Source organism: Paroedura picta, chromosome 3 (assembly GCF_049243985.1).
Source record: "Paroedura picta isolate Pp20150507F chromosome 3, Ppicta_v3.0, whole genome shotgun sequence".
Lineage (NCBI taxonomy): Eukaryota > Metazoa > Chordata > Lepidosauria > Squamata > Gekkonidae > Paroedura > Paroedura picta.
In genome coordinates this window covers 56,417,880-56,435,057 of record NC_135371.1, presented here as the reverse complement: position 1 = coordinate 56,435,057, position 17,178 = coordinate 56,417,880, and the positions used below count along the sequence as shown (strand labels likewise).

The 17,178-nt window shown below is 42.5% G+C and overlaps 1 protein-coding gene across 2 annotated transcripts in view; it reads left to right on the top strand.

Moving 5' to 3' along the window:
* The window catches only part of STAB1 (stabilin 1), a 121,113-nt gene that overhangs the window by 72,936 nt on the left and 30,999 nt on the right, over window positions 1-17,178 (top strand). For both annotated transcript variants that reach the window (XR_013229068.1, XM_077325813.1), the window contains exons 41-51: window positions 606-685; window positions 3,521-3,646; window positions 4,501-4,574; window positions 5,157-5,231; window positions 5,481-5,597; window positions 8,038-8,088; window positions 8,195-8,278; window positions 9,299-9,442; window positions 11,112-11,249; window positions 12,393-12,452; window positions 16,232-16,408. Coding sequence is in view for 1 of the 2 variants with exons in the window: in XM_077325813.1 (XP_077181928.1) it covers window positions 606-685; window positions 3,521-3,646; window positions 4,501-4,574; window positions 5,157-5,231; window positions 5,481-5,597; window positions 8,038-8,088; window positions 8,195-8,278; window positions 9,299-9,442; window positions 11,112-11,249; window positions 12,393-12,452; window positions 16,232-16,408 (1,126 nt within the window). In the remaining variant the exon portion in view is untranslated. The remainder of the gene's footprint in view (window positions 1-605; window positions 686-3,520; window positions 3,647-4,500; window positions 4,575-5,156; window positions 5,232-5,480; window positions 5,598-8,037; window positions 8,089-8,194; window positions 8,279-9,298; window positions 9,443-11,111; window positions 11,250-12,392; window positions 12,453-16,231; window positions 16,409-17,178) is intronic.

Genomic DNA, 17,178 nt, shown 5'->3' with positions numbered 1-17,178 from the left:
GATTCTGATATTCCATCTTATTCAAAAATATATATTTTTAACTATGACCTCACCCTCTACAGAAAGCTTTCTGATTTGTTCCCTGCTTTTCAGAAAGCATATAAAAGTACCCTCCTCACCCATTTTGGTAAGCCACTGCTAGACCCACAATTGACAATGCTCCAGATCTGGCAGCCACCAACTGAACTCACTGGAGGGGGGGGGGGTGCTCTGCAAGAAGAGGTCATTTGAAGAATGCCATTAACACATGTGACATTCAGACATTTCCAAGAAAAACAAGCAGCAAATTGAAATCACTTGTCTTTCTTGCTCCCTTTGTATTCTGTAGAATCTAAATATCTCATTGTTAAACTATTAAACTAACTGCACACACACTCAGGTGAGGAAATCAAGGACAGGACAGGGCATCAGTCTGCTATGCTAAGGTTGATACACCATACAGATACTATAACTTGATGGTTAAAAATGCTGGATAACTTGTAATGCAGAATAACTATATGGGTTGTGTTGTTTGAAACATATTATCAGTGCTGGATACCAGACTACAATTATGACTGAACGTGGGCTCATACATGCCTTATTGGTCCTTTGCTTGTCTGTTTCAGCTGCATCAATGGAGCTACCATGACACAGCCCTCTTGCGTTTGTTCTGCAGGATACACTGGGAATGGAACCTATTGTGCAGGTATATTTTTTTAAAGAATGCATAATAAAATAAAATCACAGAGTGTACAGAGAAGTGACCTTATATTTTCTTGCTGTCTTTGGTAATTACAATCATAATTTTTCTTGGTTTTGAAATGGTTGTAACACACACACATGGGACTGGTTTAGACATGCATGTTCATCATTTGATGACTGCAACAGCAAGTAGGGATTTGCATATATAAATGAACCATCCAAGTTCTAATACTGCCAATGGAACTTTTACATCACTGTGTATCATCTCAAACACAATATTTTTCAGTAGATTCAGGGACAGTTCATCAAGTATAGCAAAATCAAGTGTGAAACAACCCTAAGGTTATTGTCTAGGATCCTACACAGCCTGAATAGGTCATGCTACATAATCAGCAACTTTCCCATTCCCACTGTAGTCTGTGTCTCCCCCCCCCCTCATGTGTCTCTGTGGATTAGTTGGCTCCCAGGAACATCACGGGAGTCAGACTGGAGGAAACTGAAGCAAGAGGGAGATAAGACAAATTATCTAATTTCTTGGATTAGGATAAAGATTATAGTCTTGCAACAAATCATATCCCAAGATGAAAACTAATGCTGCAGAGCAATAAAAAGATGTGACTCTAAACTAGAGTTGTGTAACCTAACTAAAATGAAAGTAGGTTCAAATGGGTAGCCATGTTGGTCTGAAGTCGCACAATAAAATCAGAGTCCAGTAACACCTTTAAGACCAACAAAGATTTATTCAAGGTGTGAGCTTTCGAGTGCAAGCACTCTTCCCCAGACTATGAACCACCATCATGACAGTGGGAATATAAAGCAAAAGTTAATTCTGTTCCCCCACCTGGTGACAGCAGTTGGCGGCAGGCAGCAGCGGAGGGCAGTGGTGGCGAGGGGCTGGTGGCAGAGCAGCCATGGCTATGGCTACCTCCACGCTGCCCTGACTGCCATAGCTCTTCTGCCACTGGCCGCTTGCCGCTGCTGCCTGGTACATTTGTTTCCCGCCACCGCTTGCGCCGCAACCACTTGCCGCAGCTGCCGCTTGCCACAACCACTGCTTGCCCCTGCCGCCACCTCAGTGGCAGTGGCAGCAAGCAACCTGGGGACCCCAGAGAAGAGGCAACATGATCCCAAATGGGGTCGCGACCTCAAGGTTGAGAACCACTGGTCTCGATCATCATAAGGCCTTATACAGTGTTCTTTTTCCTGTGCCTTCAGAAACATGGTGGGAGAGATATTTGCAACAGTCATTTATTACTGATATTCTCCAGAAAATGCATTTTTACATAAAAACCAAAATACCGCAGATACAGTCAGAGAGAAATCAGAAAACACAGAAAAACTAAGAGACCAAAATAAACTCAGTGCAAAATTACTTTGCTGCTCTTCATCACCTCCCAGGCTTGGTTTGTTTCTCGCTGTGATTGTAATTAATCAAACAGGGGGTACTTCAGACTGCTGTTGCTGAACTAATGAAATTATGATGCCAGACTGATATGCATCTCTTAAATATCAGTCTCTTCAGAATCCTCAGTAATGATTTAAATAAACAAAGTAGCTCTATTTTAATCAGGCATACTTATTTTTCTGATAATAATGTGCATCTTATAATATCCAGGTATTTGAAAGCAACAAGGAGAATTTTCTTTAAAGCATATATTGCATAGATAAATAAAACAAAGTAAAGAATGTAATGACAATCTCATTGATCAGATTAATGAAGCCAGGGTCAAATTCAACTCTGAAGTGTAAACCCAGCATTGTGTAATAATATTCATTCTTAGATAAAGGAACCATAATTTCACACAAAGGAGAAACAACAAGAACTTAAGTATGCATAGATGACCACACCCATAAATGTTATTGATATTGGCAGAGTAATTAACTCAGCAACTGTGCACAACCCGATTCCAGAATAGATAACTTTCTTTAGAATTAATATACTTGATAGGAAAGAGGAGAAACATCTCTAGCTGAAAGACAGAGTAAGACTGAGTGTGGCACTTCTGAGAGGAAGGGGGAAATTGCCCCCAAAATAGCATACTGGAGACAGACAAGGAATGACCCTTAACAGGAAGACAATTAGACCGGATAGCACTTTCTCTCCCAAGTGCTGACCTCAGTGTTCTGTCTCATTGTCTTCCTGCTGCCCCCTGCAGGCTGGTCTTCTCTTCTTCTTTGTATACCAGACACTGCCTTTTCCAACAACTGGCATACCAAGAATATAGATCGTCTTCAATAACTATTGCACTAAAAACACCATGGTGCCATCGTATTAAGGCACACGATCATGCAGCAGAATAAAAGTGCCAGCTGTGCCCATTAATCAACATCAGTGGCACAACCACCATCCACTCCCTCCAGGGGGCTCATGAATGCTGTTCTGTTAGTATTGTGTGTGCAATATCTTGCCATGTTTCAATGGAAATGAATCTGACACGAAGGAAAAAAATTACATTAAAAATATTTTTATCCTCCCTGCTCATTCCATCAGAGACTTCTCAAATATCTGCATATTGGTTGATGTATGAAATGTGAGGTGGAAAAAAGGGGCAGACTGGGCTCATTGATTAGCCTTCTTTGTGTGTTGATCTTGCAGTACTCATTGTTATCCAGATCTACTGCATGCCTTCTTGGAGGTTCATACTGTATAAATGGAAATGTGCATTTAAAACACTCCTGTCTATATAAACCGAGAAGCCTACTGGCAATTGCACTAGATAGCCTAGTGCTATATAAGCAAATTCATCTTTTGCCATGTGCGCGGCAGCACATGAATGTTACGTGCCCTATCTGAGTGCCATCACATTGGAACCTAACTTCCTTTTCTTTTGCAATACAGAAATCGATCCGTGTGCATCAGGTAATGGTGGCTGCTCCATATATGCAAACTGTACTAAAGTTGCAGCTGGTCAAAGGATCTGCACTTGTAAAGAAGGCTATGCTGGAGATGGGACCATCTGCCGAGGTGAGCAGGTTACCTGTGTGAATCCATTATCATGAGAGCACTGATATGAAATGAGATACTTGTAGTGTGCAGCTTTGCATCCTGATGGCTTCTTATGCTATCATACACATGCTGCTTTTTCTGGGCAAATGGATATCTAATAAATATCTTCCTGACAGAATGGTTTTCAGCAGAACAGGCATCCTTGGGAGGTGGTGGGTTCTCCATCTTTGGAAATTTTTAAACAGAGGCTACATAGCCATCTGACGGAGAGGCTGATTCTGTGAAGGCTTAAGGGGATGGCAGGTTACAGTGGATGAGTGATAGGGATGTGAGTGTCCTGCATAGTGCAGGGGGTTGGACTAGATGACCCAGGAGGTCCTTCCCAACTCTATTATTCTATGACGGTGAACAACAGTGTAGTTGCTGTGTTTGGGCCCTGGTAGGACACTAATCAACCAGCTAACAAGACATCTTACGGAACTGGCATTTTCATCCAATGCCTGGGGGCTTTTTGCTCCATAGGTAGCTAGTTTAAATAATGTGCAGCAGATTTGTTTCAGAGAAAGTCTGGTATGATACTAATCAGAGAGTCTTCCGTTGCTGTTGGAATAATGGCCTGTACATATGAATTGATCAGAAGGACCACTGGACCGAGTTTTAATTAAAACCCATTGTTTTGGTTTCTCTCATTGATAAGAATGCTTTCATAGCAGCGCAACATTATGTAGTTATTCCTATCTAAACATTGGTTTCAATAAGGTTAGATCGGAGTAACTGCATAAAGTTGATGCTTCATTGTTTATTATGATATAACCACAGGAAATACTTTTGGCATGCTCCATGTTGATAACATGTATCTTTTCTACCTACAGAAATAGATCTGTGTCTAGAAAACCAAGGAGGCTGCCATCGGTATGCAGAATGTATTAAAACAGGTCCTGGTCTGGTAAGCTCTCATTCCCCCAGTATCTGGGCTTCACCATTGCTCTAGACCAGTGGTTCTCAACCTGGGGGTCAGGACCCCTTTGGGGGTCTAACAACCCTTTCACAGGGGTCATGGCAGGGCGAGCAGCTTGGCGGGGGGGGCACTGCCACTGTTCCCACTCCTCCTGAAGGCGCCCGTCAATTTATAACCAATTTATAACCAATTTATATACAATCATGAACCATGGATCTTCACGCCATTAGTCAGTTTCAGTTTAATTTCAGTGAAAGAACACTTGCATAATTTTATGGTTGGGGGTCACCACAACATGAGAAACTGTATTAAAGGGTCGCGGCATTAGGAAGGTTGAGAATCACTGCTCTAGAATCCATGTCCCTCTTTGGAAAGCTCATTCGCAACCTTGTGCTCCAAATTCAAAGACTGGGGCAGAGCAGGTATACCGTACAAAGGGTGTGTGTGTGTTGGATGTGTGGAAGATGCCACAGCTTTGATTTTCAAGAAGGACAATATGCCGTGTCTCCTGTCTGTTCCAGAGTTTGCAGTTTTGAATATGAATTGCTGCTGTTTTCTCTCCTCACCCAGGTTGCTTGTAACTGTCTGCCCAACTACAGTGGGGATGGTGTTAGAACATGTGAATTCATTGATCCTTGCTATAAGGTTTGTCTGTGCTAAACTATTTCCAAAGTGATAATGAGTTTTCCCTGACATTTTAGAACTACCATATTTATTAAAATACACTGCATACATCATACCTTCAACAGCCAGAAGAGGGGGAAAACATTTAAAAGCAGCTAGCTTAAATCTGGGGCTTTGATCAGGAAATAGTACACTTAACATTTCAAGCATTTTTTTAAAAAATCTAGGCAGTAGTTCTCCCCACCAGCTAACTTGATGTTTCCCTGCTAGAACAAAGAAGACTGCAGTCAGCAAGGTTTTTGTTACAAGAACACTATTGAGAATGAAATATGCATCTGTGTGCTGGGTGTTGGAGGTGCATCTTCATGCACACGAACAGCATGGAAGGTAAAGTACATTGTACTAGGATTATCAGAATTGTGTTTAACCTAAACCATGCCAAGAGACCAGTGTTGACAAGAGTTTAGTAGCTAATACTTATAAATCCCCCCCTTAACATCAAAAATCAGTACGAAGATTAGAAATATGGGGGAAAATACTTTTAATCTGCATTCACCAATTCTTTCTCTGAAGTAAAGAAAGGGGGAGGTGCTGTGATCCATGGGCCACTGGGTGTTTTGTGTTGAAATGCTGATAGCACCCAGAACAGCTAGGGTTGCCAACCTCCTGGTGGGATCTGGAGATCTCCTGCTATTGCAGGTGATTTCCAGATGATAGAGATCAATTCCCCTGGAGGAAATGGTTGCTTTGAAAGGTGGACTCTATGACTGTACCTTAATGAAGTCTTTCCCCTCACCCAAACTCCACCCCACCATTGTGGGAGCGAAAAAATACCCACAAGCACTGCAGAGCTCAATGGGGCATTGTATGTCCCTGCTGGGACGTTGTAGGCAGTGGAGGACCTGGGCCTCGAAGGCCCGGTTCTTCTCTGTATGCACAGGCCTAGCCTGGCCTGGCCACCAACGGTGCCCATGTTAATGGTGAAAATTCAGTGTTCCCTTACTGTGAGGAATTGGAGGCCCTCAAGTGGGCCAGGGCTGGGAGGGGGCTGGGCTGATGGCAATGTCATGTTTGCACTGGCCTCCCGTGAATAGTCGGTCACTGTGGGATATCTAGTTTTTCACATTACAATTTGAGAATGGGAGTGTAACCAATCCCTAGGAGTGAAATTTCAGTGCGGATAATATTAATGAACAAGATAACCCCCACTAAAAACTGATGAACAGTACAAATAAAAGCAGAGAGCTATTAGGGTAGAGAGGATGGATTGTCAGATCTGGATTTTGGAGACCTGACCTTAAATCCTTGCACAGCCAATGCATTCTCTGGGTCACCATGGGGCAGCCACTCTCTTTATGATGATAAAACGGGGGAGAGAGAAGAGGAGGAACTGTAGATTACCACCTTGATTGATATGCTTGGAAAAAGAAGTTAATACAATTGGGATGAAGACCACCAGAATGATAGGGGAGCACATTACAACAGGGGATAGCATTAATGCTACTTATTACTACTATACTTTCTAAATTATTCCTTTAATATACATTATCACTGTATTGCCGTAACATACAATAGGTCAATAGTATCCTCCACTGAATCCAGAATTTCAGAGAATAGCTAGAAGAGATAATAATGCCTTCTTAAATTAACAGTGTAAACAGAAGAAAACAATAGAATAGGGAGGACCAGAAATCTCTTCAAGAAAATTAGAGATATGAAGAGAACGTTTCATGCAAAGAAGGGTATGATAAATGACCAAAATGGTAGGGACCTAACAGAAGCAGAAGAGATTTAAAAAGGTGGCAAAATTATACAGAAGAACTATACAAGAGTGAGCTTAACATCCCTGATAACCACAAGGGTGTAGTCACTGACCTGGAGCCAGACATCCTTGAATGTGAAGTCAAATGGGCCTTAAGAAGTCGGAGCAATAATAAAGCTAGTGGTAGTGACAGCATTCCAGTTGAACTATTCAAAATCTTAAAAGACGATGCAGTAAAAGTGCTACACTCAATATGCCAGCAAATTTGGAAAACTCAACAATGACCACAGGAGTGGAAAAGGTCAGTTTACATTCCAATCCCAAAGAAGGGCAATGCCAAAGAATGTTCAAACTACCACACTATTGCACTCATTTCTCATGCTAGCAAAGTTATGCTCAAATTTTTACAAGCTAGGGTCCAGCAATATGTGGACCGAGAACTTCCAGAAGTACAGGCAGGATTTCGAAGAGGCAGAGGAAATAGAGATCAAACTGCCAACGTACGCTGGATCATGGAGAAAGCTAGGGAGTTCCAGAAAAACATCTACTTCTGCTTCATTGACTATGCTAAAGCCTTTGATTGTGTGGAGCACAACAAATTGTGGGAAGTTCTTAAAGAGATGGGAATACCAAAGCATCTTATCTGTCTCTTGAGAAACCTATATGCAGGTCAAGAAGCAACAGTGAGAATCAGGCATGGAATCACTGATTGGTTCAAAATTGAGAAAGGATACTGTATACTGTCGCCTTGCCTATTTAACTTGTATGTGGAGCACATCATGAGAAAGGTGGGGTTAGTTGAGTCACAAATTGGGATCAAGATTGCAGGGAGAAATATCAACAACCTCAGATATGCAGATGATACCACTCTAATGGCAGAAAGTGAAGAGGAACTAAAGAGCCTATTGATGCGGGTGAAGGAGGAGAGTGCAAAAGCTGGCTTGAAACTCAACATCAAGAAAACTAAGATGATGGCATCTGAATGTTATTTCTTCCCTGAGATCAGAGTCCTAAGGGATTTTAAGCAGAGACTCACCATTATTTTGTTTTGAGTTCTTATTTTAGGAGGAGTTTGCTGCAAGAAAAGCTGTATCCCAGTTCTTTCAGTATGCAAAGGTAGGTATAAAAATACCACTATAAAAGGGATAGTATTTTAATTTAAAATCTTACATCTTACTATGTTGAGTTTGTTTTAATCTCTGGGTGTGTCTCCCTCATCTAGGCTTATAACATTATCAACCTCTCAAAAGGTGGACCTTACACTTTTTTCGTGCCGCTTGTCAATTTCAACAGGAATAATGCCACAGTAAGCAATACCTTGAGATTCTGTTAATCAATAACTCTACCAGTCATTCAGTACAATTGTGTTCTCTGAGTGGGACTGTTTCTTTGAATTCTGTGTATCAAAAATGGGGGGGGGGGGGAGAGTTATGGGATGACCAACAAGAATAGATCTTCAAATAGTGCTCACAAAAACAAACTCACCTAATGTTGCTTTTATATATAAATAACTGCTAGGATTGGCTGTAGAACACTGGTGGTGTTTTGGACAAGTTTGAACGGGGATCTCTATGTGATAACCCATGATATTCCATTACTATCTTTTTTGGTGGGGGGGGGGCTATCATAGTAAGCAATTCCTGGCTACTAGACTAGTTTTTTTCTTCAGTTCATTGGATGGGTACTATAATCCCAAGAGTGTGCCATTTAAATCCTTTAGGCTTAAATCTCCATGGAAGGCATTGGAACAAAATAATCATAGTATAGTACTTGGATTGCAGACTTTGTGTTGTATGATATACTTAGAGTGGTGGCTGAAAGTTTATTGATACCTCTTAAATGGTATTTACATGTCCAGCATGTCGTCATACAGTTTTGTGAATTGGTCCAGATTTCGGTTGATGGTGGGGGTGAAAGTTGTTGGACCTCCTGAGGGTTTTCTTCCCATGGATCCGGACATGAAAAACATCATTGATAAAAATACAGGGAAGATTATAGTGGGTAGGAGCTGAAGAAACAGTGTTCTAGGTCAACTGTTAATATATTTACATAACCGTACACGTGTCACCAAATCAGAAGTAATTATAGGTGAGGTCAAGAGCTTTCTTCAGGAAGTTGGTAGCATACTGCAAATATCTGTGGATGTTGATGGCCTGAGGATGGAGTGTGTACAGGTAGATGAAACTGAAACATAGTGGGTGGCTGATCCATTCCTTGAATGAGGACTACATTTTAATGAATGAAATTTAATTTTGAGTAGTGTTATCTCATGCTCCTGACAAGATGCCAAACTGTCCTCTGATTTGTGCAATCATCTTTTCTGTAGCTTTCAGAATGGAAAGACACCAGGATCAAAGATTTTGTTCTCTATCACACAGTCATCTGCCAGCGCTTACTGTTAAAGGATTTGGAATTGCTTGATTCAATCACAACTCTATCTGGACACAAAATACGAGTTTCCATGAAAGAGGTATGTGCTACTGTTAGTAGTTTCTATTTTCCTGTTACTCAGTGCACGTTTTGCATAAGTATCCCATTCTGCACCTTCCTTATTCCACTCACACTCTAGATTTGCCAGCTTGTGGGGACAGGTGGCCTAGAAATTCAATGAATGAATAAATAAAAAGATTCAAATTTCTACTAGGGATGTGCGATTTTCCCCCCCCCTCAGTATTTCCAAAAAATCCAGATCCCAGTGGGTGATCCCAAATCTGGGATTTTCATAAATCCTGAATTTGAACTGAAAAGCACTGAGAGAAAAAAGTGGAGGTAAAACCGCTAAAAACAATTGAAAGGCAGTTCAGCTGGGGATCTTTCAGGAGATACTTTAAAACCGGACTGCTCAGAAGAGGCCGGACTGCTCAGAAGACCTGAATCCTGGCTGACTAGAGGACCTGGAGTCTGGCTTTGGCATAAGTCTAGACTGGTAGAGGATGCCATGGATCATTGGGCACTGTGTGCCAGTGAGGAGGGGTTCCATCATGCATAACAGTGCTTCAGGAGAAGCTGGCCTCATGATCTTCCGTGCCATGGCTAGCAGATTGTTCCCTGCGGCAGAGCTGCTTCTAGGGCTGGCTTCAACTGCAGCCTGGTTTAAATCGGGCTGTACAAAAAGCCAGTTCCAAGCCGAGTCACTGAGAACAGTCTGCTCCTCCTGGCACAGATGATTCTTGGGTCGTCTTCAGCAGTCCCTTTAAGTTTTTAAGGATCTGCAGTAGTAGCCTTACAAACAGCAAAGATGTGGGTATGCAATCTGTTTTCAGTTCTGCAGCTGATTTCCAAATATATCTCGTATTTCTTGGGATTTTTGTTGGTTTTCCCAAGAAAACCTGGTTTTCCCAAGAAAACCTGAATGATACCCCAAAATACTGATGCTGAAGAACAAGGGGAGTCATGGCACCAGCCCCAACCCAACTTCAGTATCTTGATAATTGTACCAATGTAGTGAAGAAGAAATGAGAACATTTGCCACAGGGAAAAACTTGTTTGCACCTTGAACACCTGGAATCAAAAATTTCCCACAAATAGAGGAGAGCATTTTTGCCCATTTCCCCCTCCTGAAAGCCCCAGATTCATCCCTTATGCTGCTCTTCAGCTCCATCTACATGTTCCAAAGTCCTCATGGGTGTTGGGGAACAACAAGGGTTTCTAAATGCAAAAGAAACTCTTATAAAGCCTTGTTTGCAGACACTGTGGTGGACGTAGGAAAAAATTGTGGTTTTTTTGTTGTTATTTTGTATACAAATCTACAATATTGTCTTCAAGTCTCTGAAAAGTTATTGCCTATGCATAGATGAAGTGATATGAGATATGACTTGGTATAATCTCCAGGTATAACCTGCTGGGAAGATGTCTGTGCTGTTGCAAACAAAGAGGTCTAGACAGTGTCTTGATTCTTTATGATAAAAATTGTCTGTACACTGTCAAAAATACTCGCCAAGACACATTTATAGTGCATTGTTTTACACCTGTGATTTCTTCAAGTTTTTTTTTTAGAATGTGCACTCAGGTTCCACTACTTTTAATCCAGAGGAACCACCGAAGTATTTTGCACATATATGCCCATTTTATAAGACAAAATTGTACTTTTTGGAAGATGTCTTTCATCAGGAATGTTTTTTATGTCCTTTCTTTCCCAGAACAGTGTATATTTGAATGAGGAGGCGAAAATACTTGACGGGGACTTTATTGGACCAAATGCGAATATACATTTCATTGATAAGATTTTAATCCCAAATGACCTGAAGAATCCTGATATTTCATCCAGTCTATCAAAGGTATGACTAAAATAATGAATATTTTAATAGAGTCATTAGTAAACACACACACACACACACACAGAACTATTTCAGTACAAAAATACACTGATATTGACACTGGTAGCCCAGGCTAACCCAATCCCAATTCCACCTGGTGGAATGAGCTCCCGGAAGAGATCAGGGCCCTGACCGAATGCCCAGAATTCCGCAGGGCCTGCAAAAGGGAGCTCCTCCATCAAAAATTCGACTGAAGTTAATCCGACCTATAAACATCGGCAGTCCCCCTCAAGTCATACCCTCCATATCCTGAATGTTTCTGACCTCCCTAGGGGTTCTGTTAAAGTTGTTCTATTGAAAATGTTCAACAAGTTAACTATGGTAACCTGTTAAACTTATATTCACTGTTAGAATTGTTATTGATATATTGTTGTCACTGTTATTAATGTATCACGTTCTACGTATTACACAATGTTCCCATGAAAACTGCCCTGGGGTGCTTTCTTCAGATCATGATAAATTAGCAGAGCCATGGCATTCACCGCCTTCATGCCTCCTTGGTTGTTGCGCGCCTGCACGCGCATGCCCGTGCACCAAGCACATGCCGTCGAAGTTGGGGCTGAGAAGGTTGAGAACCACTGACGTAGTGTAATAAATTCAAATGAGTAGCCGTGTTGGTCTGAAGTAGCACAATAAAATCAGAGTCCAGTAGCACCTTTAAGACCAACAAAGATTTATTCGAGGCATGAGCTTTCGAGTGCATGCACTCTTCGTCAGACTAAGAACTGACTATTATAACAGTAGGAATATATAAGCAAAAGTGAATCCTGTTACATTAGTAAACTGTGTCACAGCATCCAAACACAGCCACGTGATAACTCTCTGCCAAACCAGCCAATCAAACCCCTCGAACCCATTTGTAGTTCACAAAGACATATCAGAAATAAAACTGTCAAAGCCACGACTCACGACTCACACCCTACTATTTACTGCCGGCCCCATCTGTCTCCATACTGGTGTGAAACTTTCTTATGAGCTTGCAGTTGTAGTGGATGTAACCAAGACTTCTTGCATGGGGAAACTGCATGCTTGTGCACCACTTTTTGACATCTGCTTAGTGAAACAGAAATTTACTTTGTGATGTCACCGTTTTATATTTTCCAGAAATCCATCACAGAAGTTGCAGAGGCTTATGGATACAAAATCTTCAGCAAACTTTTAGTGGTAAAATTAATGATTTCTTGAGCAGCAATGCTTATAACGAAACCTCACTTCTTAGTTACAGTACATAAGATGCAGTTTCTATCAAATGCAGTTCAAAATATTAAAGACTTCCAAGTTGGCGTTTGAGGGGGATTGAGAGCCATTTCACACGGCTTCAAAATAGCACAATGGCTGCTAATTGGAAACGCTACTAATTTGCCATAACCCACGACGTCGTAGACAATCTGCAACAATCCTGAAACCGACCCGCAAAAAGCGCTTCGTTGTAGCGCTTTCAGGGGAATCCAGAAAAGTGGATTCACCCTCCGGATAGCGATACACTCCTGCAACCAATCTGCAACACTAGCGCTAAAGACCTGTGCGTTACCATTGTTGCGGGTTCTTCAAAGTCCCTCCCCCTGGCTCTCTCCTCCAAACTTCCGGCGAAGCGATCGCCATTTTTTTTCTCCGAGCGAGCGGGGATAAACGCACCAGCGAGCCTCTTTCTGTTTAGAGGCTTCCCTGGCTTCAGTCCTTCCCCTTTAGTCACTAAGCACAAACCACAGAAAAGCCCGTTTGCTGAAATAAAGTCCCTTTATTTTTTACACATTAATTCAGCCGAAAATTGGGCCCGTGAGAGGGAGGGGGGATTTTTTTTTATCACTCGAGGCAGCGTGCCAACGATCATACAATCAAACGACAGCTCACATTAGGTAGCTGGGAGGGTTCTCTCCGTTGCAACGAATCTACCTAGATTCGTTGCTATGGGTCTGTTTTTTTTTTTTTTTAAAAACCTTTCTTAAAGGGAAAGGGGCTGTTTGGGAGCATGCTAACGGCTGCCCATTGGCTGCTTGACGGCCAGGGGCGGGATGAGCTCGGCAATAGCGCTTCCTTTCTAGTGATTTCTGCCGAGACCGGAAGCCTGTGGGAAACGCTAAAAAACGCAACTGATTCCACTACAAAGGCAGGTATGCATAACGACGAATTCCACTATTTTAAATGGCGATTTTTCATTCCGCAAACAATTTGCAACAAAGATCCCCGTGCGAAAAGGCCCTGAGAATTCAGTTCTGGATTCTACAAATGCAGATTAACATACACATCCTGGTTGTTTTTTAAACTGTTTTATTTTGCTCCATGCAAAATACCTCCAGGTTGTAGTCCAAGACATTTGTTACTAGCAGAACATGTTTTATGTAAAACTTTCTGGAAAACTGGGATACGGTCAGTGGCTTACTAGCTTTGTGGACACTTCATAACTGGCGTTGCCCTCCCAAGAGTCTTTGGGAATTGCTAGCTCACCCCATAGATAAGAATGCATTAAAACTGGTCAATATGGTTGCCAATTATGGCTCGGAGAATTCCTGGAGATTTGGGAGTGGTGCCTTAGAAGGGTGGCAAAAGGGGAAGGGAGGGAAGAAAAAGAGCACTATTATTTCCTGCTTTTCACTACCTGAAGGAGTCTCAAAGTGGGTTACAATCTCTTTCTTATTCTCTCCCCACAACAAACACCCTGTGAGGTAGGTGGGGCTTAGGCAGAATTGCTCTACAAGAACAGCTTGTGACTGCACTGTGACTAGCCCAGGGTCACTCAGCTGACTGCATGTGGAGGGAATCAAATCTGGTTCTCCAGACTAGAGTCCACCACTGTTAACCACTACACAACATTAGCTCTCTAGGGGTGTAAAGCTGCAGTGTCTCCTCTTCTAAAGCTGCCTTTTCCTGCAGGAACATTGATCTCTGGAAATTGATAATCCTGGCTAAAGAGTAAACTAGTTCTCCCTCCCCTCTGCTTGCTTTTTCTCAAATGGAGCAACTGGAGATATCAGTAATGTTTCGGGGGGGGGGGGAGTGTCATGTGCCCTGTCCATGTCCTGGTCAGCCAATGGTAGGAGACAATGTAATGCCTCTGTCTGTGGCCCTTCTTTTCTGAGGCACAGTCTCCTTGCAGGCTCCTTAGCCACCACAGCACTCTATGGCCCCAGCAGGAGCTTTGGTTGCCTTACTTGCAAGCAGAAGTTGCCAGCACTGATCTCCTCAGATCAGCCCTGGGTAGTATTTGGATGCCAGAGAGAGCTGCCAGCCTCCAGGTGGCACCTGGGATCTCCTACTATTACAACGGATCACCAGATGACCAAGATCAGTTCCCTTGGAGAAAATAGCTGCTTTGGAGACTGGACTCTACGGCATTATAACCCTAGTGAGATCCGTCCTCTCCCCATGTCTCACCTCTCCAAAATCTTCAGGAATTCCCCACCTCAGAGCTGGCATCCCTAGCGGCAGGCCACCAATGAAGTCCAGGGGGGCTACGCAGAGGCGGGCAGAGGGGGGCAGTGGCAAACTACCACTGAACATCTTTTGCCTTGAAAACCCCACAGAGACGGTTTACACATGGAACTTCACTGCCCCAGCTCTGATGCAGGAGCACAAATCGGGGGTGGATGAGGCACACTGGGCCAAATGCTCCCCCATGTGGGTCAACCTGCCATGTCTAAAACTCCAGCCAGCAGCCCGGCATGAAACCTCTAGTGCATAAGCAATCAGAGTGGCCAGAAGTCAGCTGCAGTTTGACAGCACTGTCCACCACCACCACCACAAGGTGCTCAGAAAAATGATACCCTCATACAGAGTGATACACAAAGACACTTAGGAAATCTGTCCTGAGTGAGCATTGGTGAGATTGAAGCCAAAATATTGATAGCCTGAGGTAGGCAGAACTTGTTGGCAAGTCAGTGAGCCTTCTCCCTCCCCCCCTCCACCTGCTGCAAACCTAATGTCAACTCACCATCTTGTCTGTCTCAAGTGCCCTACTCCTGTGGCACCCCACCCACTGGCCTCCCGGATTTGGAGCTCCGCAGCATCTGTGGTGTCACATATGCCTCCTCCAGCGCTGCCTGTGCATGTTCCAAGGCAGGATGCAGAGATGCTCTGTCAAGTGGCTCGGAGCCCAGAAGTGGCAGGAGTGTGTGTGATGGGAGTGTCTCCTTCTGTGCTGCCTTCACTGTCTCCAGACAGCCATGGCACAGGTCTGGGGGGAGGCCATGCTGCACCCATGGCCCTTTTGTCTCCCTGAGTGTCCACTTGGCATTGAACTGACTCTGTACAAGCAACATTTATGGACAACAACAACAAAAACACCACAGGCAAGTCACTGCCAATTTCAGTCCATCAATAGTTTGTCATTAATATGCAATATCAGTATAAACAGGAGCTATTATCATGATCAATGTATTAGGCATGGAACTGATGTTTATGAATGCTGCTACACACTCCTGTTTCTTTGTGTGGCATTGAACAACACACTCTTGTTTCCACCTCCAAACAGAGTAACTCTATAAAGTGTCATGAGATGTTTGCAGTATCAATAGAATTTACTTAGCACATCATCTCACGTGAATATTTGTACCATCAGAGGTTTATTTGTTACCACATTTCTACAGCCCACTTACCACAGACAATAAAACAAAGTTCAGTTCCTGAGAAAATCATAGCAGTAGTTGACACAATGCATCTACGGTGAAAATACACTCAACAAAAAGGGGCAATTATGAAATTGTCAATCAGGAATTCTCCCCTCTCCCATCAAAAGCTTCTTTTTAAAGACTTTGTGAAGTCTGATTTCTTGCATTAGATTGACCTTTCTAATTTTTGTAAAAAAAGACAGATCTGGAGGGACAGATAGTATGTGTAAGTTCCCTGAAGGGCTTTTGTTTGTTAGAGATGCTTGTTATGCACAGGCGAATTAATGGCACATGTATTATTATGGCATATGACATTCACTCTGTTCTGTTTCTGTGCAGGACACCGGACTTCTTCCTTTAATTAATGAAAATATTAACCAGCCCTTCACCATGTTCTGGCCTACTGATGCAGCCTTTAACTCTCTTCCTGAGGATGGGCAGAAGTGGCTGTATCATAAAGAACACCGAAGCAAACTGGCTGTTTATCTCAAAGAACTCATGATCAGAAACTTGCGGGTAAATTGAACACTGGAAAAAACTATAAGCTTCTTTTCTAAAGTGCTCTTGCAGTGGTTCATCCTAGACAATGCATGTCTCACTATTGAAAGGTTTGCTTGATTTTTATCCCACCTTCCTGTCCCAATAGAGACCCCAAACTGCTTCTAATGATGTTGGGGGTGGATGAGCACAGTGCTGTTGACACAAACTGAACTTGCAAAAAAGAAAAATCTTTATCTCATGTCTGATTGCAAGTTTTATTTGACTGAATGGAGCACCTAGGCTGCCATCTTAAGAAGACTGTTCTGGGAGTATTCATTGAATAAAATAGGACTTACTTCTGAGAGGTCTCTTTAGGATTACTCCCTCAAGCACCTATGCTTGGTTAGGCAACCGATTAAAGAAAATGTTACTCAACAGTGCTGTTAACATGAATATGTGATTTTAGATAATTAAATATAAAGTCTCTCCTGGGTTGATAGACTTAAACTGATTGCAAACTATTTGGACAAAAAACTGTTATGAGGAAAACTTTCCACCAGTTTTTTTAACCATTTATTAGCCAAACCAGGGACTGAGTTAGTGGGAAAATAAGCTAGAGCAGCTTTGGCTTTTCTTCTTATATGGCCATTTCTTGAAAGGTAAGATATAAATGTAAATTTGTAGTTATAGGGCAATTCTGCACATTGAAAAAAATAGTGTTATGCCAGTGCAATGGCATAATTGTAAACATAACGATTCCTAACCTTCTGGCTCTCCCACTTTCCTTTGCTGCCTTCTTGTGCTTC